The sequence below is a fragment of the Eptatretus burgeri genome, chromosome 8 (genome assembly GCF_056783735.1).
Source record: "Eptatretus burgeri isolate ZD-2024b chromosome 8, Ebu_testis_v1, whole genome shotgun sequence".
In the NCBI taxonomy this organism is placed as follows: Eukaryota; Metazoa; Chordata; class Myxini; order Myxiniformes; family Myxinidae; genus Eptatretus; species Eptatretus burgeri.
This window is the reverse complement of record NC_140968.1, coordinates 26312812-26335160: the sequence shown is the minus strand read 5'-3', so window position 1 is coordinate 26335160 and position 22349 is coordinate 26312812. Positions and strand designations below refer to the sequence as shown.

The 22349-nt window shown below is 47.3% G+C and overlaps 1 protein-coding gene across 3 annotated transcripts in view; it reads right to left on the bottom strand.

The window, feature by feature from the left end:
- Positions 1-9638, bottom strand: part of LOC147021372 (tyrosine-protein phosphatase non-receptor type 1-like) — a 39813-nt gene extending 30175 nt beyond the window's left edge. The window contains exons 1-3 of one of the 3 annotated variants that reach the window (XR_015060777.1): positions 9132-9638; positions 7265-7361; positions 6820-6920 (exon numbers count right to left, since the gene is read on the bottom strand). Coding sequence is in view for 1 of the 3 variants with exons in the window: in XM_085891256.1 (XP_085747382.1) it covers positions 6820-6920; positions 7265-7361; positions 9132-9212 (279 nt within the window). In the remaining 2 variants the exon portion in view is untranslated. The remainder of the gene's footprint in view (positions 1-6819; positions 6921-7264; positions 7362-9131) is intronic. The other 2 variants (XR_015060776.1, XM_085891256.1) reach the window with 2 other exon arrangements.
- Positions 9639-22349: the final 12711 nt, after the last annotated feature.

Below are 22349 nucleotides of genomic sequence, written 5' to 3'. Positions count from 1 at the left end.
GATTGGCCTTTAAAACTCTGCTTTAAACCCCTATATGTACACCAGGGAAAGCAAAGATTTGTGCGGTGCGGCAAAAGAAAATGCAGTTATATACAAAAGAGAAGATACAGGGCAGAATTAAACTGATACTAAACTTCTACAATGTTAATTATGCTAACACAACAGCCGCCATCAGACACACACCCGAGGAAAGTAGAAAGCAAAGAAGGAAAGTACGAGGTGTGAACGACCTCCTTGTACCTGACGAGATCGACGGACCAACACAACCCAGTCGCTTAAGGCCTTGTCACACCTTGACGTTTTAGCCAGTGTATGGCAAGGTATCAAAATGTATGTAAAACGCTGGCGTACGCTGAACTATTGATGGTTTTTTCCCAGTTTTGGACGTATTCATAATGAGTTGGACATATGTATAACGTATTAGTAACGTACACAGAACGTTTCAATCACATATAGATAACTTATACCAACGAATGCTGAGCGTGTTGTCGGCGTTCACAACCTATGCCCAACGATAGTGTAACTTATGCATAGCGTGCGGCAGCGTATCGCCGACGATGACGTGGCGTAGGCTATTTATAGGCTGCGGATCGACGATTCAAATCATGACCGCAATAGACATCGAAGTGTGAAGCCGCTGTCAAACCTTGACGTTTTAGCCAGCGTATGCCGACGTATGAAAAATTTACCGAACCAAGCTGGCACACGTCGAATACGTTATGGGTAAGTTTTGTATACGTTAAGAGCACGCTGGCATAAGTCGTAGTACGCCGAGTACGTCGACAAATTTTCAGCATGTTGAAAATTTCGACGTACTCGGCGTATGACACACGTTCCGCATACGCTGGCCATAAGTTTTCTGGAAGCTGGCCATGGAAACCAGGGCATTTCGGATCATTGGCATCTTCCGCGATGAGGCTGAGTCTTTGGGCCTCTCACTCTCTCACCGCAGGCTGGTCAGTGGTCTTTCTGTCTTCTACAATCTCCTCTCCAGCCTCGCCCCCCCTGCTCTCTCTGCGATTTGTCCCACCACATTTCCGCAGGGCGCTCAAGGTCTGCCAACAACCCCCTTCTGGTAAAACTACCAAAATCATGAATCACTGCTCATCTTCACTCTTTCATTCCTCTTTTTTCCCGCCTTTGGAATAAACTCCCTCACTCAATTCATTCCCATTCTTCCCTCCAGGCCTTCAAAACAGCTGTTCACCACCACGTCTTATCATCCCCCATCCAAATCCTCAATCTTTTCTTCCCCCGATAATCCACCCAAGCCCACCTCCTTCAAATTCCCTGCTTTCCTTCCTGGAAGTCCCTGTAATGTCCATCTTCTATTCCCCATGTTCCCCGTCCCATCCCTCTCCCTTCCACAGATCTCCTAATGTCGCTGTTCCCCACTGTTTTGTCCTTCCCACTCCCTCCCCTCTTGTCTCATGCCCCCCCCCTTGATTTGCATTGTGTGTTAGCTCTCATACGAGCCTCGACAAGGTATACAAAAATAGACTTCTTGTGAATGTAGATAAATCTGTTCATGGAATTATTAGTAGTGTAGAACTGCACTTTGTCCAGCGTCTGGCTCTGGATGAGCTCGGCACAGTTCCCCCCCCCCCCCACAGCAACCAATGGTGAGCCAGACCAGACGAAGGCGGGACCAGACGAAGAGCCAGACGAAGAGAGCGAACATGTGGAACTCGGTACATTTACAATTCTCCTGCAAGGGCGGAACCCTATAGGCAGAACAGGTGGGCCGTGGGCATATCCTCACACAGCCATTGACATGCGGATGCTCATCCCTGCCTTGGCCCAACCCAGGCGAGGATTTGGCACTGGAAATGCCCTCATTCACTCCCGCCCGGCCATGCCATGGAGCTCCGAGATTCAACATGGAGCACCTGATCGTGCACCCCGTCCGTGAGTGCATCTCCTCACTCTCCCAGTCCCAAAGGTGGTGGTGGTCATCAGTAGCAGCGGTGAGCGTAGTGGTGAGCTTTGGTTTGTTGGTTGAGGCATTGTAGCGGTTGTGGTGGCGAGTTTGTGCTGGAGGTGGTTGTGGTCGAGATTGTGGCGTCGATGGTGATTGTAGGTGAGTTTGGGTTGTGGTTTGATGTCATGGGGGAATTTTGGGAAGGCATTGTGGTGGTTGCAGGAATGTTGCAGCGTTGGGGTCCGAGTACGGTGAAGCTCTGTGATATGTTGTTTGAAGAATGGTGCGAGGTTGAAATAGGAAATGGCGCACAAATGCTAATGAACTGCTTGTGTGAAGAATGAGAGGCCGTGTGTTCAAAGTAAAGTAAAGTTGAATAAAATAGATAAAAGAATGGGATACAAGGCCTCACGAAAAGCCCTTGCAACGCATTTTGTCCCATATACCCACTAGACATGAGGGAAGGGCTATCTAAAATGGATACTCATGAAATAACTCTCAGGACCACTATGTTATCGCCTGGTGTTGGCTTAATGGTTAGGGTGGTAGGCTTGGGATCCTTGGGTCCTGAGTTCAAATCCTGTTCAGCTGTTGAATACCAGGTGGGGTTGACTCTGCCTATCATCCTTCCGAGGTCGGCAAAATGAGTACCAGCATGCTGGCATCCTGTGTCGGAGTGGTGACCCATCCAGGATTGTGCCCAATAACCAAGGAGACTGCTTAGGCAGCACCAATGCTCTGCACAGAGTATGGTCCCATTGGATGGATGGATGGATGGATGGACCGCTATGTTGTCTGCCTTAGCCTTGGAGTGCCGGCTTTGCAGAACCACAACACTACGTTCCAGAAAAATTGGACTTGTGATGAAATGACGGATAGTGGGGGAATTTTTCCCCATTAAAATTAGTGTCATTAAGGAGGGATGCTTTCCAACACTGTTTACATCCTATACAACACCATTCAAAAAATATGTATGAAACACAAAACATAGGAAAAAAATACAGTTCATTAAACAAATTAAAAAACTTAAACACCTTTTTATCTTACTTACCATATCTTTTAACTATTTATAATGATAATTTAGCGGTCTTACACCTTGAAGATCTCTAATTATCTCTGTCAAGCTGCCTACTTCAGTCCTTCGCCCTCTAAATTATCCTCCCACTAAGCCACGTGGTTTCCCCCACGGACCCAGGATCCAGCCTTTGTGCCAACACACGCACTGGTGCCGTGAAACCTTCTTCTTCCTCCCCTCTCCAGACGATAGGCCCCGCCCAGTCGGCTGAGGGGGAGTGGCCTGGAGAGGGAGGTGGAGCTAAGGGGAGGAGTTTTGTCTCCTTCGAAAAAGGGGAGGAGCGAGCGAACAAAGCAGGGACAGTGTTGGATCTGCCGGGAGAGACGCTGAACCTGAGCGCGCCGAGTCTGCATTTTTGGCAGTAAGAGAGGCTGCCTGCACGTCGAGTCTGCCTTTTTTGGCAGTGGGAGAGGCGACCTGCACGTCGAGTCGGCGATTGACTCTTAGGAGGAGGTGATTCTGCCGTGAGAGAAACGGCAGTCGGCTTTGAGAGGCAAGCGAGGAAAAGAAAAGAGAGGGGTGATTCTCCCAAGAGAGGAAACGACGGAGCCTCTGACGGTCCCCACTCACCTCACGGCTCGACGACGACTTGGAATCCCATGGACCCAGCCTGCGGAGCTCGGCACCTCGATTTGGGCCTTGTCTGGTGAACAGGCCTGGCCTGGATTTGTATGCTGGACCTTGAGAGAAATCAGCTGAGGCCCATCGTCGATCTGACGGTCTTGTGCCGTCAACCTTATGCGGGGTCAGAGCGCGCGGAGACTGCGTGCGGTGCGGAAAAGGAAGGCAAGTGCCGTCTCGCACGCGGCGTGTTCGAGTTCGAGCTGGGGGCTCGAATCAGTGGACATCCGCTTGTTACGAGCGACATTCGTGCTTTTGACACTTTCCTCTCGTCCATGAAACATCACCAAGTACTCTGTCTTGCATGCATGCTGTGTCTGTCTTGTCTGCACGTTGTCTAAGGCATATCTCGGTCGGGACCCCGACGAAACCTATAATCCGTAGTTCCCTAGTTAAGAACGGGTTAAAGATTGTTGATAAAAACAGTCGTGAATTTTGCTTGTGTTGTGTTCCTCGATGTTCCCCAATAAATCTGGTTGATTCGGATGAAGTTGTTGCTATGGATTAATTTGTGTCGCGTCGAGGAACGATCCGTTCGATTGGCATATAAAACCAAAAATGGTTACAGACTGGCAGAAAATGCTCGGCATCTGACAAAACCAGTCTGTAACCGGGGGTTCTATTTCCCCAACTGGCAAGGTCCAGGATTACGTTGGTATCGCGATTGAAGACGCGTGACCCGAGGCCTGTGCCGAGCCAGCCGGCGTTATGAATCCCGGAGACTGCGGTGGTGAGGGTGACGCCAAGAGTTGGGTGAGAATCCCGCCACCCCGGATCCACAACAATATTTTGAACAGTTGGCAGCGGCAAACCAAGATATCGAGCGATATCGGCTGGTGCATTGTGGGGTGGAACGCCTGGTAACTGGTCTTCTGTCCAATGGACATTAGGAAGGAGAAGTGTTGGATGTACAATGAAAATGTTTCTCAGTAACTTATGGACTTGTATGCGAAACGACGGATAGCGGGGACTCCCTTTACTCCACTTGGTGTCCACATCAGTCATGAAAAAGACATTTACTCCACTTAGTGTCCACAGTAACAGATCACTTCACTCGGTGTCCAACATTGATTTCAATGTCATGAATCACACAAATCAATGTGCACTTAAAACCTCTTTTTGCCTTCATTGTAAATGTTCGATTCCGGAAAATCAGTCAACATCGTCAGATGTTTAAACAGTCATAAAGAAACTTCTTGCTCCCCAAACAAAACAGTGTAGGCTGCCTATCTCTAACGTGGATAAACGGATTGGGAGTCAAGGGCACAATAGGAACGCCAACACGACAATGAACAATTACGTGTTTCTCGGGTTCATCACAATACAAATAAAAACATCACAACGTGATCCAAGAAAATGGTATATCCTTTGGGTCCTGAGAGAACTGTGCACCACCCATCACCGATGTGTTTTTTTTAACCTCCGCCATCATCGAAGATGGATGGAGGTTACTGTTTTCACCCCTATCTGTCTGTTTGTTTGTGTTTGTTTGTTTGTTTGTAAACAGTATTACGGAAAAACTCCTCGACGGATTTCGACGAAACTTGATGGGGGGGTTCGGTATGGTCCAAGGATCATGCCATTAAATTTTGGACTTGGTCCCCCCCCCAAAAAAAAAATTGTTGGAGAATTTTTTTTTTTGCATTTCTACATGTTTTTAGTGATTTCCAACCTCCCCCCCCCAAAAAAAAATTGTTACCCCCCCCCAAAAAAATTTAGAGAATTTTTTTTTTGCATTTCTACATGTTTTAAATGATTTCAACCCCCCTCCCCACCCAAAAAAATTGTTGGAGAAAAAAAAATTTTGCAACTTTTTTTTTCAACAAAATTTCGATTTTTTTTTTTTTTTGCATTTCGACATGTTTTAAGTGATTTCCAACCCCCCCCCCACCCCAAAAAAAATGTTGGAGAAAAGAACGATAACTCTGTCAGCACTGTTGACATAATATTTAATGAATAAGATACAAGGTTCACTTGAGTGACCCAGCAGTATTGGCGGAGGAGGTTTTGCACTCTCCCGAGTGCTCCCCCTCTAGTTTATTTTAAAATCACAGTCTTGCGGCGACGACGACATTGAGACGAGATATCCAAAAGGAATGAAACTTTGTGCAAGTTGCTGCCTGCAGTAGTTAAATTGGTAGTTTTCCTGAGAGCAGTTTGGGTTTGAAAGAGCAAAGAACTTCTTCTTTTTCTGGCTTTGAAAAGCACGTGACATAACGAGTCCCTCATGATGATTTCCTTTGAACGTCTTTGGGGTACAGACTGGGAAAAGAAAAGCACATCTGAAGCACAATCTGCCTTACTATCACCCCGATTTGAAAATACTTCAGCTATAGCAAGCGCTCATCTTGCAAAGGGTGGAGTCGTTCGTCGACATTCTAGGTTAACTTGTCGTACAGACTTAACCTGCAAATAAAACTTGCTTATATTATTTTGCTGAGCAATCTAATTTACACATTCAAGTGCAAACCAAAGTTGACTTCCAACAATTAATGCGTAACCATACAACATTGGGCTGGCAGGATGGTGAAGTACGCAAACTCGCCTCAAAGCCATCTCGCTTGGGTTCAAATCCCAACACAGCTGTAAACTGTCATGCCGGCGTTTCACGGGCAGGTGATTCATCAATGTGTGTGCCGTCCCTCAGATGGACGTTAAACGGGCGTCCCATCTTCCAGCATTCGTTGGTGGATGTTAAAGATCCCCACGGTGCCCTTCGCGAAGAGAAGGCAAGCTATCGTCGGCACCCTGAAATTACAAATTCCTGTCCTGACTTCCTATGTCAGAGTGTCGAACTGCACACGACTGTAACCTCAGCAAAGGGAAACTGTTTCGGCAGAACCGACGTTCTGTTTAGAGCATGGTTCATGATCTGATCTGAAACATCAATCCAGCAACCTCATCTTGTACAGCTGAACTGCTTCCCCACCCTCATTCTACCACCCCCCCCCCCCCCCACAACCAACCTCTCTTTTCCTGAAACCTGAAGAAGCAAATGTCAAGGAACTACCCAAGCATTACATTAGACGTACCATAATCACAAATGGACTCTGTTGTTATGTCAACCTCCAACCCATAAGATCCACACAACTCTACCTCCTGTCATGTTCATGGTACTCCAAAGTTGGGTCACTGTCACGTGAAACACGGCATATTGTCCAAACAGCGGAACCATGAGTTATCACTACTATTCACATCTCACCTGCGTCAGAATGTAGCGGCGCCCAGCTTCGGGAACAGGCACCAAGCTCGCATTGATGTAGTCGTTGTCCACTCCCTGCAGCTTCACCCGACTCTCGTCGACTGCACGCGTGTCCAACGTCCCCAAGGAAGAATAACAATGTGTTCAGTTAAACAAATCACGACAGAGACCTTCACAGCAGCGAAGTAACTGCACCTTGTTAGTTTGACCGATGATGAAACGGATGAGACATGACGAGGTGGGACTTCATTACACCCGGTCCTAGTTACACATGGTAACCAATTGTCACAATAATCAGTAATTGTATGCCACGATCACAAGATGATGTCCGCATCGAAATGCTTTGACTAAGAGAAAGATCCTTTCTCAGTATTGTCTGTGACCGGTCAAGATCACGTTTCCATTCACGTCCTTCTCAAGACCCTGACGGTTCGACCATACTTACATGGGTTCACATCTCTGTATCGATTGAGACGCCGATTCTCCTGCCTTTTCGCCACCGAGCAAGTTCCCTCCGCGCGCCTTCCCTGCTCGGCCAATTCCTGCAACGATTCCAACTCGCCTTAGACTTCAAAAAGCACCTGAGAAACCTCTCACCGTCCAAGCAGGTACACCAGGTACTCCACCGGGGTGATTCAAAGCATTATGGGTAAAGTGCTCAAGCGTTTAACACCTTCATACCTGGAGAGGCAGGTGGGCTGTGTGGAGTGTACATTGTGCAATATGATGCATTTACGGGTAGAGGGAAGTCAGGAAACGGTTCATGACGTAACTGGCTTTCCTTGAAACATCGATAATTGTGGATGAGGGTGTTGGGAGTACGAGTTTAAAAGCACGTGGTTCTCTCAACCGTCACCACGTGAGTCGTGCGGTTCGATTCCCAGGTGTGACGTCAAACTACCCCCCCCCCCCCACCACAAACACACCTGGGATAAAGTGAAACGAGAGACAACGACAAGAAGCTTAAATAGACAAGCACTGCAATGTGGAGAGAGAGAAAACGATGAACCAGGACGAGTGGAAGACGCAGGAGAAGAAAGACGCTCGAAGGATCACTCGGACAAGGATTTACACAAAGACACGTCGGGCGGGAGACAGAATGAATGATCTCATTGCTTCAACTTGTACAGCTTGGTCCAACACAACAAACACACGGACACACGCACTCAAACAAACCACGAACCCGTACAATGGCGGATAGGACGTACAAAACAGTGAGACACACGGACACACGAGCTGCCACGCTGTCGGGTTCAGTTTCGTTTCCTGTTTCGTTGTGTGTGTGTGTGTGTGTGTGTGTGTGTGTGTGTGTGTGTGTGTACGTGTGTGTGTGTGTGTGTGTACGTGTGTGTGTGTGTGTGTGTGTGTGTACGTGTGTGTGTGTGTGTGTACGTGTGTGTGTGTGTGTACGTGTGTGGTTGTGTGTGTGTGTGTGTATACGTGTGTGTGTGTGTACGTGTGTGTGTGTGTGTGTGTGTGTGGTTGTGTACGTGTGTGTGTGTGTGTGTGTGTGTGTGTGTGTGTGTGTGTGTGTGTGTGTGTGTGTGTGTGTGTACGTGTGTGTGTGTACATGTGTGTGTATATGCGTGTGTGTGTGTACGTGTGTGTGTGTGTGTGTGTGTGTGTGTGTGTACGTGTGTGTACGTGTGTGGTTGTGTGCGTGTGTGGTTGTGTACGTGTGTGTGTGTGTACGTGTGTGTGTGTGTGTGTGTGTGTGTGGTTGTGTACGTGTGTGTGTGTGTGTGTGTGTGTGTGTGTGTGTGTGTGTGTGCGCTCTCATTGTACAGTGTAGGTACGAGGGAACGAGGTATACACATGCGTTTGTTTCCAATGTGTAAAAAACAACACACACACACACACACACATACACACACAACCACACACACATACACACACAACCACACACACACACACACACACACACACACAACCACACACACGTACACACACACACACACACGTACACACACACACACACACGTACACACACACACACGTACACACACACACACACACACGTACACACACACACACACGTACACACACACACACACACACGTACACACACACACACACACACACACGTACACACACACACACACACACCTACACACACACACACACACGTACACACACACACACACACACACACGTACACACACACACACACGTACACACACACTCACACAGACTCACACACACGTACACACACACTCACACACACGTACACACACACACACACACACGTACACACACACACAGACACACGTACACACACACACACACACACACACACACACACACACACGTACCTGATAGACAGCGTTCCAATCTCCACGGTTATCGATGTCATGAAATTCTTTCTCCATATCTTGGATATTTACCTCACCCATTCCCTCTCTCCTTTAAATCTCACCTTCCCTTTCCTGCCCATAGAACGTCTTATCTGCTTTCTCAATACACTGAAGGTTTTTGGGGGTTTTGTGGGGTTTTTTTTGTTTTTTTTTCTCTCTCCCTCTCCCTCTCTCTCTCTCCCTCTTCAACCTCCTCGATATTCGTTCCGTTCCGCTCCCTCTGACTCTCACACTCTCTGCACACTTCCCCTTTCTTTCTCTATCAATATCTTTCTCCCTCACTCTGATTTGCTATAACCCCGCCCCTAGAAGTATCGCCATCCAATCGCAGCCAACCCTCCTCGGCTCGCTCCGCCCACTCGCAAGCCGTCACTCCTCGACTCTCACTCGCTCCGCCCAAGTATACTGGCTTGCTGACCAGTGGCTCTCACGTTGTCGGTTCACCAGGATCACGACACGAATAAATTTACGGTTCAACATGAGGAGGGTGGGGTGAAGTACTGTGATATCGAGGTTAAATGACGGGACTCCACAACAGCGTCTTATTTTATATCCACAGGGTGCCCTGGCAACGCCGGGTACCTCCTCCCACCCCACCCCTTCCCCTGCCTCCCCTGATTGGTGGAGGTTGGCTTTGGGGCTTCCCACTCTCTTTGAGGTGTGCAGTGCGAAAATGAGTTATCTCCACAGCTGACTTGTCATACCCTCTGCCACCACCAGGTGGTGCTACACGATACACATTTACTTCGAGAATTTTCGTCGACCTACCCTCCCGAACCTCTGTGACTACAGATGAAACCAAGTGGTCCATGTTCACCACGAGGTCGAACTTGGTCCATGTGCCAAGTTTGGCGGCAATCTGCCCGATAGTTTTGGCCTGATTGGTGTAACAAAAGACAGACAGACAGACAGACAGACAGACAGACAGACAGAAGATGACGTTTATTTATTCGATCCTTGGTTGTTGTGGCAAATTGTCCTGCATCCAACGTGTTGAAAATGTAAGGACTCGGTTTTCAGTTCGACGTAATTATTGACTCTCATCGTCCTTAACGACGCCGCGAACTCGACTCGTTAGAACGTTTGCAATATGGACTGTGACTCGCGTTCCCGTTGAGCTTTAAAATGATTTGTGCACTTTCACAAAACAAATGAAACAATGAAAAAGATTCGCGTGAAGAGTGATATTGTTGTGGGCCGGGGGTCGGTGGCGAGAACGACCACCAAACGGAGCGGTTGGGCAGTCTCCCACCGAACACCCGGAATCGAAGGTCGTAACCCTCGGACAACTCCGAAGGTCACGGGTCCCCTAGTAGACCGTGGACACCAATATTTCGACGGCGTGGGGTAGGGTTAATTGTCTAATTCCAATTTACCTCAGTACCCACGCCGTATAACTACAGGGGAAGCCACACCCTCGGCCGACTTTGTCCGAACCGAGTCGCTGTTACCGACTCGGATCCGGCGTAACCGAGCGGGGATTACCAAAGCCTGCCGGACCAAATGAACAATTTACGGCACAGAGGGCCTCACTATTTCTCAAGCTCACACCGTGCTGGGTCAATGGTAGAAACGACAGGCAACGAGCTGGTACATTTAACAGGTATTTATTTACGATAATGAGACAGTGTAGACTTATTCCAAATATACGGGCATTGTCCAATGAGCAATCAACACTTATACAATTTCTACTTATAGGACGGCGCCACCACAGACACTCACACTCACCAAAAGAAAATGGATGCGGATTATCTTTATTTTGACCCTCGCAACCAAGGCGATAGACAGGCTGGAGGTCACAGATTGGTCGGTACCTGGCCGCCTCGTGCGGTTTGGCCCGCGACTGCAGGTGTGAAACTCAGGGTCGTTGGCGAGCCCAGACACGGTTTAGCGGGGTCCAGGGTCGCTCCTCACAGAGGGCCAGCGGAGATTCCCGGCTCAGACTCCGGGTTATTGCTCGACAAAATGAGAGATGGAAGTCGACGGCTGTGGAACAGAGGACCAGCTTGAGTCACGGCAACGACGACCACCAACGACGCACACCAAGAGCAATGGCGACCCCTTTATTCTCCGACAATCCCAACCCAACTCCAGCGAACACTAAGGGGAGCCCGGCAATTCTTATCCCTCCCCCGGGCGGGGTGGGGTGATCGTTCCTCTGAGGTAATCTTTGCCCTGATTGGACAGGGTTTTGTTGGGTGATGTGCTGGCCATCCGTGATTGGACAGGGGGGAACTCACTCCTTTCCTGGGCGGAGTCGGTGTTCTGAGGTGAGGAAACCTCCGCCCACGTCCGTGGTCGAACGAACGTGGGCAATGGCGTCGATGGTGCGAAGAAGTGAAGGATTGAGTTGTTGGCGTTGGGTATTGCAAAAATGTAACTAGAAAGAAACTTCGCCGCACACACATGTAATTCCCTTTAGACATCGGGAGGAATCTAACTATACACATACTTAACGAAATAACTAAGCTTTGGGACTGCTGTCTGTTTTGTGTGCAAATGGCTTCCAGATTTGTAGCAATACGACCCAATCGCGTGTCTCACTCGTTATTGGAGGAAATAACCGATCACCTAGCTCTCAGCTAATCAATTACCCCATGTATGTGGACTGTGGTGGTATTATTCCTTTCAATGTGCTACTTGCTGATGATGGTGTTTACACTTGGTTTAAAATGCACTTAAATGTGTTGTAAGTTAAGTCCTCTTGGTGATTACTCCTTCCATCGTCTCTCCAGCGGTTGCTGAAGAAGAATTGGGTTTATTGGTGTCGAGCCGCCATTGCTTTAAAATGGCGTCGAGGATGGCAGCCAGAAGAGAAGACTCGTTCGTTGTCGTTGTGGTTGTTCAGCCAAATGGACAAAATCCACTTTACTCAATAATCTTGGTGGTGTTTAACAAAAGTCAATATTAAATATTGACATGTTTTAGTGACTTGTGAATAAAATGAAAGTCTTGCAAGGAAAAGGATGCAAGTTCCCAATCTTGTCGTGGTAACGAGCAACCTTTGAGTGTCCCTTGCGGTATCCGCAACGTCCACTGGCTCCCTGGAAGGACTCCACTGATTGGCTAATAGTGTTCACACTTTTGCTTTATTACAAATATTACCAACATATGAAGAAAACTTAGGAGGGCACCACACCATGTCGAGGATCATATGAGAGCTAACATACAGAACGTACAACAAGAGGAGCAGGAAATAAGAGGGGCGGGAGAGGGAAGGAAAAAAAAAGTGGGGAACAGAGACATTAGTGGATCTGTGGAAGGGAGAGGATTGGGGGCAGGGAACATGGGGTAAACAAGATGCACACCATAGGGACTTTTGGGTAGGAAAGCAGGGAAATTGAAGGAAGTGGGTTTGGGGTGGATTAACGGGGGTAGAAAAGATCGTGGTTTTGGATGAGGGGAGATACGAGATGGTGGTGAACAGCTGTTTTGAAGACCTGGAGGGAAGAGTGGGATTGAAGAGAGTGTTCCACTAGAGGCGGGGAAAAAATGAGGAATTAAAGAGTGAAGGTGAGCAGTTATTCGTGATTTTGGTAGTTTTACCAGAAGGGGGTTGCTGACGATCCTTGAGTGCCTTGTGGAAATATGGGCGGGGAGGGGGGGGGACACATCGACACATCAGGGGGATAACAGGACACATCGAAGACAGAGCAGGGAGGGCCAGGCCGGAGAGGAGACAGTAGAAGACAGAAAGCCCACCAACCTGCCTGCGGTGAGAGAGTGAGAGACTCTAAGACTCATCATGGGAGATACCAATGCTCCTAAATGCCCTGGTTTTCACAGCGTGAAGCCGAGAAAGGTGAGAGGCGGGAGCACCAGCCCAGACGGGAGAGCAGTACTCCATCAGGCTGCAGACGAAAGCTTTGTATGTGGTCAGGAGCTCAGGTATGCCAAGGAAAAACTTTGCACGACAGAGGATGCCCAGTCGGTGACTCGCTTGGGAGGCCAGCTTGCAAATGTGGCTTTCCCAGAAAAGATCATGGCAGATATTGAGACCCAGAAGCTTGAATGAAAGAACTTCTTCAAGAGGATTGTTGAGAAAATAGAAGGGGGGGTTCCAGGTGCTCCTTTTGGAGAGACATAGTGAGAGTGTGAGATTTGTCAGGGTTGAAAGAGTGTTGGACCAGCTTGTGATTTCATCCAGATGTGCAGAGAGTGAAGAGGCTGCTGCTGGCCAATCTGAGGGATGACAGATGGTACGGCAGAGGGTGGAGTCATCAGCAAAGAGATAAAGAGGATTTTCCAGAGAGTGAGAGAGATCATTGATGAAAACCAGAAAAAGAACAGGGCCCAGAACGCTACCTTGAGGAACTCCAGCCAAGACAGGAAGAGGGGATGAAAGAACTCCATTTAGGGCCACACGTTGACTGTAACAGGAGAGGAAGTCTGCGAGCCATGAGTGGAGATGTCCTTGGATACCAGAGGAAGAGAGTTTGGTGAGCAGGGCAGGGTGCCAAACCGTTCAGATTTCATGTCTGGCATTGAGGACCTCCATCCATTGTTGGGAGAACAGTTGCAACATATCCAGGGTAGAGTGACCTGGTCTGAATTCAAATTGATGATCGTAAATCAGGCCATTGGAGAAGAGGAAGGATTTAATGTCTGAAGCGATGATGGATTCCATAACCTTGCTGATGTTTGGAAGAAGGCTGATTGGTCTGTAGTTGCAGGGATCTGTTTTTGCACCTTTTTTATGCAGTGGTAATGTTAGCAGATTTCCAAGCAGATGGCAGAAGACCTTAAGCAAGCGAGAAGGTGAATAGAACAGAGAGAGGGTGAGAAAGAGCAGCAGAACAGGTTTTTAGGATATGTGGGCTGATGCCTTCTGGACCGGTTGCAGAATCTGAGTCGAGGTTTGACAGCAAGCTCTCCACCTTGTCAGGAGAAAAGGACACGAGTCCAGGAACAGCTGGGTTCGACTAGGTAAGGTGGGTACCGAAAGCGATGGGTTTGTGAGACAAGATTTAGAAGCAAACACAAAGTTTAGGCATGCTGCCTTTTCATGTGCAGTGTCAGCTGTGCAGCCAGTTGAGGTAAAGGAGGGGATTGAGGGGGAACATACACCAGAAACAGACAATTTGATGCCACCAGGATTTGGAGGAGGGAGACAGGATTGAGAGTTCAGACTTGAGATTAGAAAGATGTTGTTTTCTGGCTCTCCTGAATGTAGACACACACTTGTTCCGAGCTTTGTGGAAGGAAATGAGATTGCCTTCAGTTGGATTGGCCTTCCATGAGGAGAAGGCAAGTTGTTTCAGGACAACTACCTCACCACAAGCTTCAGTGTACCATGGGCGGGAGGAAAGATCGGACAACTGAAGACGAGAGTTGATAAATCTGTACATGAGGGAGAGGAAGTTTCTTTGAAAGAACTTGCAGGACGAGTTGATGTTGGAGAAAGTAGAGATGGGAGACCAGTCGAGAAGTTTGATGACTGCTTGAAGTCCCTGCCAGTCGGCTTGAGTGAAATGCCAGACTCGACGGCTCTGAGGTAGTTCTGTAATATCAGCCAGAGAGATGTCCACTTTGACAAGCACATGGTCAGAAGAACCGATTGGAGCGAGGGAAGAACAGCATATATTTTCAGGGAAATTGGTCAAAATCAGATCGAGAAGAGATGGCGTACCATTGGTTGAGATCTGGGTCAGGAAGTTGACCGATTGTGTCAGTCCCAATGGGTCACCGAAGTCTTTTGCTAAAGTGCCATGGCAGGTGAGAAAGGTACCCACACCCAGCCAACTGGCATTATGACAATTGAAGTCAACACATAATATCAAGAGAGAGTTGGGATGAGAATATAGAAGTTGGTCCATGTTTTCAGAAAGTGAGATGTAAATGGAGTCATCACTGTTTGGTGGATGGTACAACATGCATACAAAAATGAGGTGGGAGTGGAGGAGAAGCCGTAGCCAAAGGAATTTCTGGGGGTGTGGTGGAGAGAGGGCAGTACATGGAGAGTGAGAAATAGAATCCTTGATGAAAAGCGCAATTCCACCACCAGGACGATATGAGGCTCAGGTCTGTCATACCAAAGGAGGAAGTAACCAGGGAGAGATACTCATCATGGTGAGCCTGACAGTCGTGGAGGAGAAAAGTTTCTCTTAAGCAGATTGTCTGGTTTGAGCGAAGGTCCCCGATGTTTGAGGAACACACTATTGAAGAAGAGGGAGGAGCGGAGGCTTTGGGTGCAGGGGAGGGGAGGGTAGGCGGATGGTAGGATGAGGGGAGATAGGATCAGATCAGGTCACGTCAGGTATGGGAGGTGGGAGCATGTGCCGGAGCAGCGTGTTGCTGCATCCACTTTCCGCCAGTAATCCAGGGGCCTCCGTCTGGCCATCCCCCAGGTAGATGCTTGGCCCATCCCCATCAACTTAAGATGCTGAGGTAATGAAAGTTGTTGAAAGAGTGTGGGGGATTGAAAGGATGATCAACGAAATTATAATAGCTGGCAGATAGCCAATGGCATGGATGACGAACTATGACTGGCAAGTGGTTGGCATGGTTGACAGGTAAGTGAGTGGTCGACAGTTGTCGTGAACCGGCAAATGATATGAGCCGGCAAGGGATGTAACGAACCTGCAGCTGATGTCGTCGTGGCAGCAGGAGCATGTAGTGGCAGCAGGTATGGCGGCCATCTTCATCTCTAACCTGTCCGACACCGACCTGCCCAACTAATCCCACTATCCTCTACCTAGCTCCTGCCCCTCTAAATCCATCCAAAGTAATCTCTCCCTCCTGGGCCAACTAATCCCATGTAAACGATCATATCTCCCGGGAGGAAATCGAAGGCATGCATGGTGACCGAGCGGTTGTTGGTGAAGCGGCCTGCAGATATCTGACGTACTGGGTGGCAGAGAGTGATCTCACAGGTGTTGGTGGCAATCCGCATCAATGGTGTGAAGGAGGAAGCATGCCTTCCCTAATGTGTCCTAACATGATCAAATACAATAATTTCCCGTTAGCTTTTAAAATCCCCCCACTCGTGTGGTTCTACGTGTTACGTAGAGAAAAAGAGACCTCAGCACACAGTGGACGTGCAGTCCATTCGTCTTTGTTCATATTGATTCAATGTTTTCACCTCTGTCTGTGAGCAGGATATCTCAAAAGGTTATGGACGGATTCAAAGGAAACTTGCTGGACAGGTTGGGTGTGTGACGAGAACCAATTGATTTGATTCTGGTGAAGATACAGATTGACAATTCTAACGACGCAATGTTTCACTTCCATTCCACTCGCAAGGACTGACACCACAGACTGAGACCCGGAACAACCTGTAGACAATATGCAAGGTATCACTCGAGTCGATTGGCCGTGTGACGTCATGAGCTCTCCCTCTCACCAGAGGCCATGTCCACCACCAATTCATACCAACCCGTTATTCGTCACCTCCAACTTGCTGGCGTGTAACCTCGCAGGTAACCTACGGATTGGTGAACACAAAGGAAACGGGGATTGCTGTGAAAGTAGACGTAAGCATCCTTAAATTCACAGACCGGTGTTTAATTTGTGTATGTTTGTCGCGCTACTCCTCCTACAGTTCTGGGCTCATTACATCCAGACTTGCTACATAAGATCAGCATGACCCCTATTAGTGTATGGAGGTGTTTTTTTTATATTTTCCGGTGGTCTGGAGTGTGGGAGGGGGATGCAAATTTTCTATGTAAATGTGTATCATGTAGCGCCGCCTCCAGGTGTGAGAGGGTATTACAAGTCTCCACCATTTACGGTACAGTATTCCTGTCCCCACATTTTCCAGGTGTTTTGAGGTGTTTTGAATTATAAGCAAATAGGCTTGTTTTTGCTTCATGCACATAACCAGGGTTATTTTTATTTTGTTTTCGGGAGCGATTGAGGCAGCTGTCTGTTGCCTATACACCGCCCGAGTAAAGGTACGCATCACAAGAACGTGTTGCATGCTTGGAACAAGATCGCCCGTAGGGCAGGTACTGTGCTCGTTTTTATAAAACATTGCAATGAACTGTTTTGGTTTGGAGGGCAAAGATCAAAACTTTATTTGCGACTACCGGAAACCGCACTTGTTTCATTGCGGCGAAAAATCTATAATTATGAATGTATCACATAATTTTAATCTCGAGTCTAAATGATAGTAATTTAGCGGTTAGAGTTAGACTCCCTGTACTATTTACTGTTTACATGATCTTTGCATCCTTGTTTACTCTTACACTCACTTCCACAAGCTCGCACAAACTCTCCACGTTTCCCCCTCCTCTCCTCCTTTCCTCCTTCCCTCTCCCCTTTCCCACCCAGGAATTACGGGAAAGTGAACAGGACACGCACTTCCATCTCCCTCAATCATCCATAACCTTCACATTTTCCCCAAGATCTCAGTTTCATAACAAAACGAGTGTGTTTTTCCTTTGGAATCGCTCTACAACCCACAATGACCCTTTCATGAATCGGGACAAAATGATGGCATTTTGTATGCTGTCGCCGCCAATATGCCACCTATCTGAGGCTCTCGATATATTTACTTTCTTACCGTGGGGAACAATTAATGGGTCAAACTATGGTCGTGTAGACTGCAGACAATATTTAGCCTAATCGGAATTTATCGGTCTTAATTAGTCCCACCTTGTGTGGTCGGCTGCGGATCAATTTTTGGCCAAGTCTTTCGAGAACCGATGGGCAAGGCTTGACGTTTACAACTTCAGGTGATTTGGACAGGTGTTTGTGATTTGTTCAGGGTGATAACTCCACGTCCTGAACTCACGATTTGTTCAGGGTGATAATTTGATAACTCACGTCCTCTTTACAAAGGACACCCTGAAATACGTGGAGTCCAGTCCACCAACGGCCTGTGCTAGTAGATGGGATTCCCAGTTTAACGTCCATCCGAGGGACGACACACACACACACACACACACACACACACACACACACACACACACACACACACACACACACACACACACACACACACACACACTTGATGCCTCGCCCTGCATGTGAAATCCCATGAAGATAACAGGTTATAGCTGGGATGGGATTTGAACCCAGATTGCACAGCTCAGAGGTGAGCGTGCATGCCTCTAGGAATCTTGGTCGAAAAGTACTAAGGCCGACACTATCCCACTAACAGAGATGATAAACACTATATTGTGTAACATTTCCACTTTTTTTTAAAAGCAAGTCAACTCGATTCCAATATATTGAAGGGTTAGGGTTAAAGTTCGGGTTAGGGTTCTATTCCCAAATATGTTCGGGTTAGGGTTAGGGTTAGGGTTAGGGTTCTGTTCCCAAATCCGTTAGGGTTAGGGTTCTGTTCCCAATCTGTTAGGGTTAGGGTTCTGTTCCCAAATCCGTTAGGGTTAGGGTTCTGTTCCCAATCTGTTAGGGTTAGGGTTCTGTTCCCAAATCTGTTAGGGTTAGGGTTCTGTTCCCAATCTGTCGGGGTTATGGTTAGGATTCTGTTCCCAAATCTGTTAGGGTTAGGGTTCTGTTCTCACATCTGTTAGGGTTAGGATTCTGTTCCCAAATCTGTTAGGGTTAGGGTTAGGGTTCTGTTCCCAAATCTGTTAGGGTTAGGGTTCTGTTCCCAAATCTGTTAGGGTTAGGATTCTGTTCCCAATCTGTTAGGGTTAGGGTTCTGTTCTCACATCTGTTAGGGTTAAGGTTAGGGTTGTGTTCCCAATCTGTTAGGGTTAGCGTTATGTTCCCAAATCTGTTAGGGTTAGGGTTAGGGTTCTGTTCCCAAATCTGTTAGGGTTAGGATTCTGTTCCCAATCTGTTAGGGTTAGGGTTCTGTTCTCACATCTGTTAGGGTTAAGGTTAGGGTTGTGTTCCCAATCTGTTAGGGTTAGCGTTATGTTCCCAAATCTGTTAGGGTTAGGGTTAGGGTTCTGTTCCCAAATCTGTTAGGGTTAGGGTTCTGTTCCCAAATCTGTTAGGGTTAGGGTTAGGCTTCTGTTCCCAAATCTGTTAGGGTTAGGGTTCTGTTCTCACATCTGTTAGGGTTAGGATTCTGTTCCCAAATCTGTTAGGGTTAGGGTTAGGGTTCTGTTCCCAAATCTGTTAGGGTTAGGGTTCTGTTCCCAAATCTGTTAGGGTTAGGATTCTGTTCCCAATCTGTTAGGGTTAGGGTTCTGTTCTCACATCTGTTAGGGTTAAGGTTAGGGTTGTGTTCCCAATCTGTTAGGGTTAGCGTTATGTTCCCAAATCTGTTAGGGTTAGGGTTAGGGTTCTGTTCCCAAATCTGTTAGGGTTAGGATTCTGTTCCCAATCTGTTAGGGTTAGGGTTCTGTTCTCACATCTGTTAGGGTTAAGGTTAGGGTTGTGTTCCCAATCTGTTAGGGTTAGCGTTATGTTCCCAAATCTGTTAGGGTTAGGGTTAGGGTTCTGTTCCCAAATCTGTTAGGGTTAGGGTTCTGTTCCCAAATCTGTTAGGGTTAGGGTTAGGCTTCTGTTCCCAAATCTGTTAGGGTTAGGGTTCTGTTCCCAAATCTGTTAGGGTTAGGGTTCTGTTCCCAAATCTGTTAGGGTTAGGGTTAGGCTTCTGTTCCCAAATCTGTTAGGGTTAGGGTTCTGTTCCCAAATCAGTTAGGGTTAGGGTTAGGGTTCTGTTCCCATTATCTGTTCAGAATATTTTGTGGACAATTTTTCATTTGTTCAATGCAGTTCAAAACCTGTTGTGAAAAATTGCTGCGTCTCCAGGAAAGAGCTAAATGCACAAACCTGATCTTTTTAATTCTCTTTAGTTTTAGAGATCCACAAATCAACAATAGGAGAAACACTACATTTCTGTGAACCTCAGGATCTAACTCATTATTGTGACATGCCAAGATATACAAAATAATAATTTATTGAGCCTGTGAAGGAAGCAGCTGGAATGATAGAACAAAGAGATATACATTTTGTTTATTATTGTGAAACTGCTTTATTAAACGACGTACATGCTCCAATCCCAGGGTAAGATGGAATCCGAGTTCAGTAATTGATCGAATAGCAGATCTTGAGCTTGGGGACATTCATCACCACTATCCTTCAGAATCGCACAAGTTGTTTGTAATCGACCTGTTATGGAAGAGCTTTGACCAAGAACAAAATCAGAACACGACACAACAAAGAGAACAGCAGGAGAAAGGTGAAAACACTAAGAGCAGGGCGGAGGGAGAAAGTAGTTGGAGACGGACAAACAAGGGATGTAGGTAATGATGAGGGGTAAGGGACAACACAAAGAGTGGACAATATGGATACATTAGCAAAATTTTTGGAGGGGTGTGGGGTGATTTAACGGGTGAAGAAATGTTCATGATTTTGGATGGGACTTGAGATCATGGTGAACAGCTGTCTTGAAGACTTGGAGGGAAGAAAGACATTGAAAAGAGTATGAAAGGTGCTTCCACTGGCAGGAAAAAAAAGAGGAATAAATAAGTGGAGGTGAACAGTGGTTCTAGATTTCGGCAGTTTCACGAGGAGGGGGTTGCTGGTGGATCGCGTGCATCCTGCAGATACCTCGGATGGAGAGGGGGGTAGAAAGGAAAGAGCAGAGGGCATAAGACCAGAAAGGAAGGGGAAGAAGACAGAGGGGCCATCGACCTGTTGGCAGTGATAGGCCCATAGATTCAGCTTCATCATAAGAGATTCCAATGATATTGAAGGCCTTTGTTTACACAGCGTCAATCTGAGCAAAATTTAAGACAGGGGAGCGAGCCAAAAGAGGAGAGCAGTATTTCATAAAGTTGCGGAAGAAAGCCCTATCGACGGATCAGGTAACAGCTCAGGTATGCCAAGGAAGGACATTGCATGATGGAGGATGCCCAGTCGACATCTGACTTTTCAGGTCAACTTTGCAATGTGGTTTGCTCAAAGAGAGATCATGGCTGAGAATGAGACCCAATAATTTGAGTGACTGAACCTCTTCAAGAGGGTTGTTGAGAACGTAAATGGAAGGGTTTGCAGTGTGGTCCTTTCAGAGAGAGAGAGAGAGAGAGAGAGAGAGAGAGAGAGAGAGAGAGAGAGAGAGAGAGAGAGAGAGAGAGAGAGAGAGAGAGAGAGAGAGAGAGAGAGAGAGAGAGAGAGATAGATATTATGTATATATATATATATATATATTTTTTTTTATATATATATATATATATATATATCTCGACAGTTGTCACAGGTATAATTCCTGTACTGACATTGAAAAACTTGATGATTACCACCACAACGCCAACAAGTTACTCCAACCTTCCGAGTGGATTCAGCAATGTCAGGAGGTGGAGGTGAATTTGGTGGCTTGCGAAAACACTTTTTCTTGCAGCCAAAGGTTACCTTGTTAACCGATGGGTCCTGCTGGATTACTTTTGACTTGTTCGAGATCACATGCAGGCTCTCAGCAGTTTGCATACACGCAGTGGCTATTTCCATGACTTTAGTCAAACTGGGGTCGGATTCAGTGAGGAGTTTCCGCAGAATTGAGTCGTCATTGATGCTTATTATAATGAAATCACGTAACATCTCTTCGCGTTTATCTGTAAACTCACAATGTTCGGCGAGTCAGCGTAAATTGGCCACAAACTCGGATGCTGACTGACCACCTTGACGATGGTGGGTATAAAATATTTCTCTTGGGACGATTTTACCCGGTTTAGGGTGACAACATCTTTTCATGAGATTGATGAGCTCTTCATAGGACTTGTCAGAAGGTTTGGCTGGAGAAAGAAGATCTTTGATGAGGCTGTACATCGGGGCACCGCATACGGTCAGTAATACTGTTGTGGTGGCGGGTTCGGGGGCGGGGAACGACTGCGAGATGGAGCAGTTGGGCAGTCTCCCACCGAACACCCAGAATTGAAAGTCATCACTCTGGATAACTCCGAAGTCGACGGGTCGCTTAATGGACCGTGGACGCCAATATTTCGACCACGCAGTTCGGGTCTTTTTGTCTGATTCCAATTTACCTAATTATCCGCACGGTCTAGCTCCCGGAGAATCTACGCCCTCGGCCGGCTTTGTCCGAACCTAGTCGCTGTTACCGACTCTTTTCTGGCGTAACCGAGCGGGAATTACCAAAGCCGCGCCGGTCCAAATAACAATGTACGGCACAATTGGCCTCACTATAACTCAAACCCGAACCATGCTCGGCCAATGAGAGAGCACAGAAAACAAGCTGGTACATTTAACACGGGGTTTATTCACAATAATCAGGAAGGGAGACACAGAGCAGAGTTA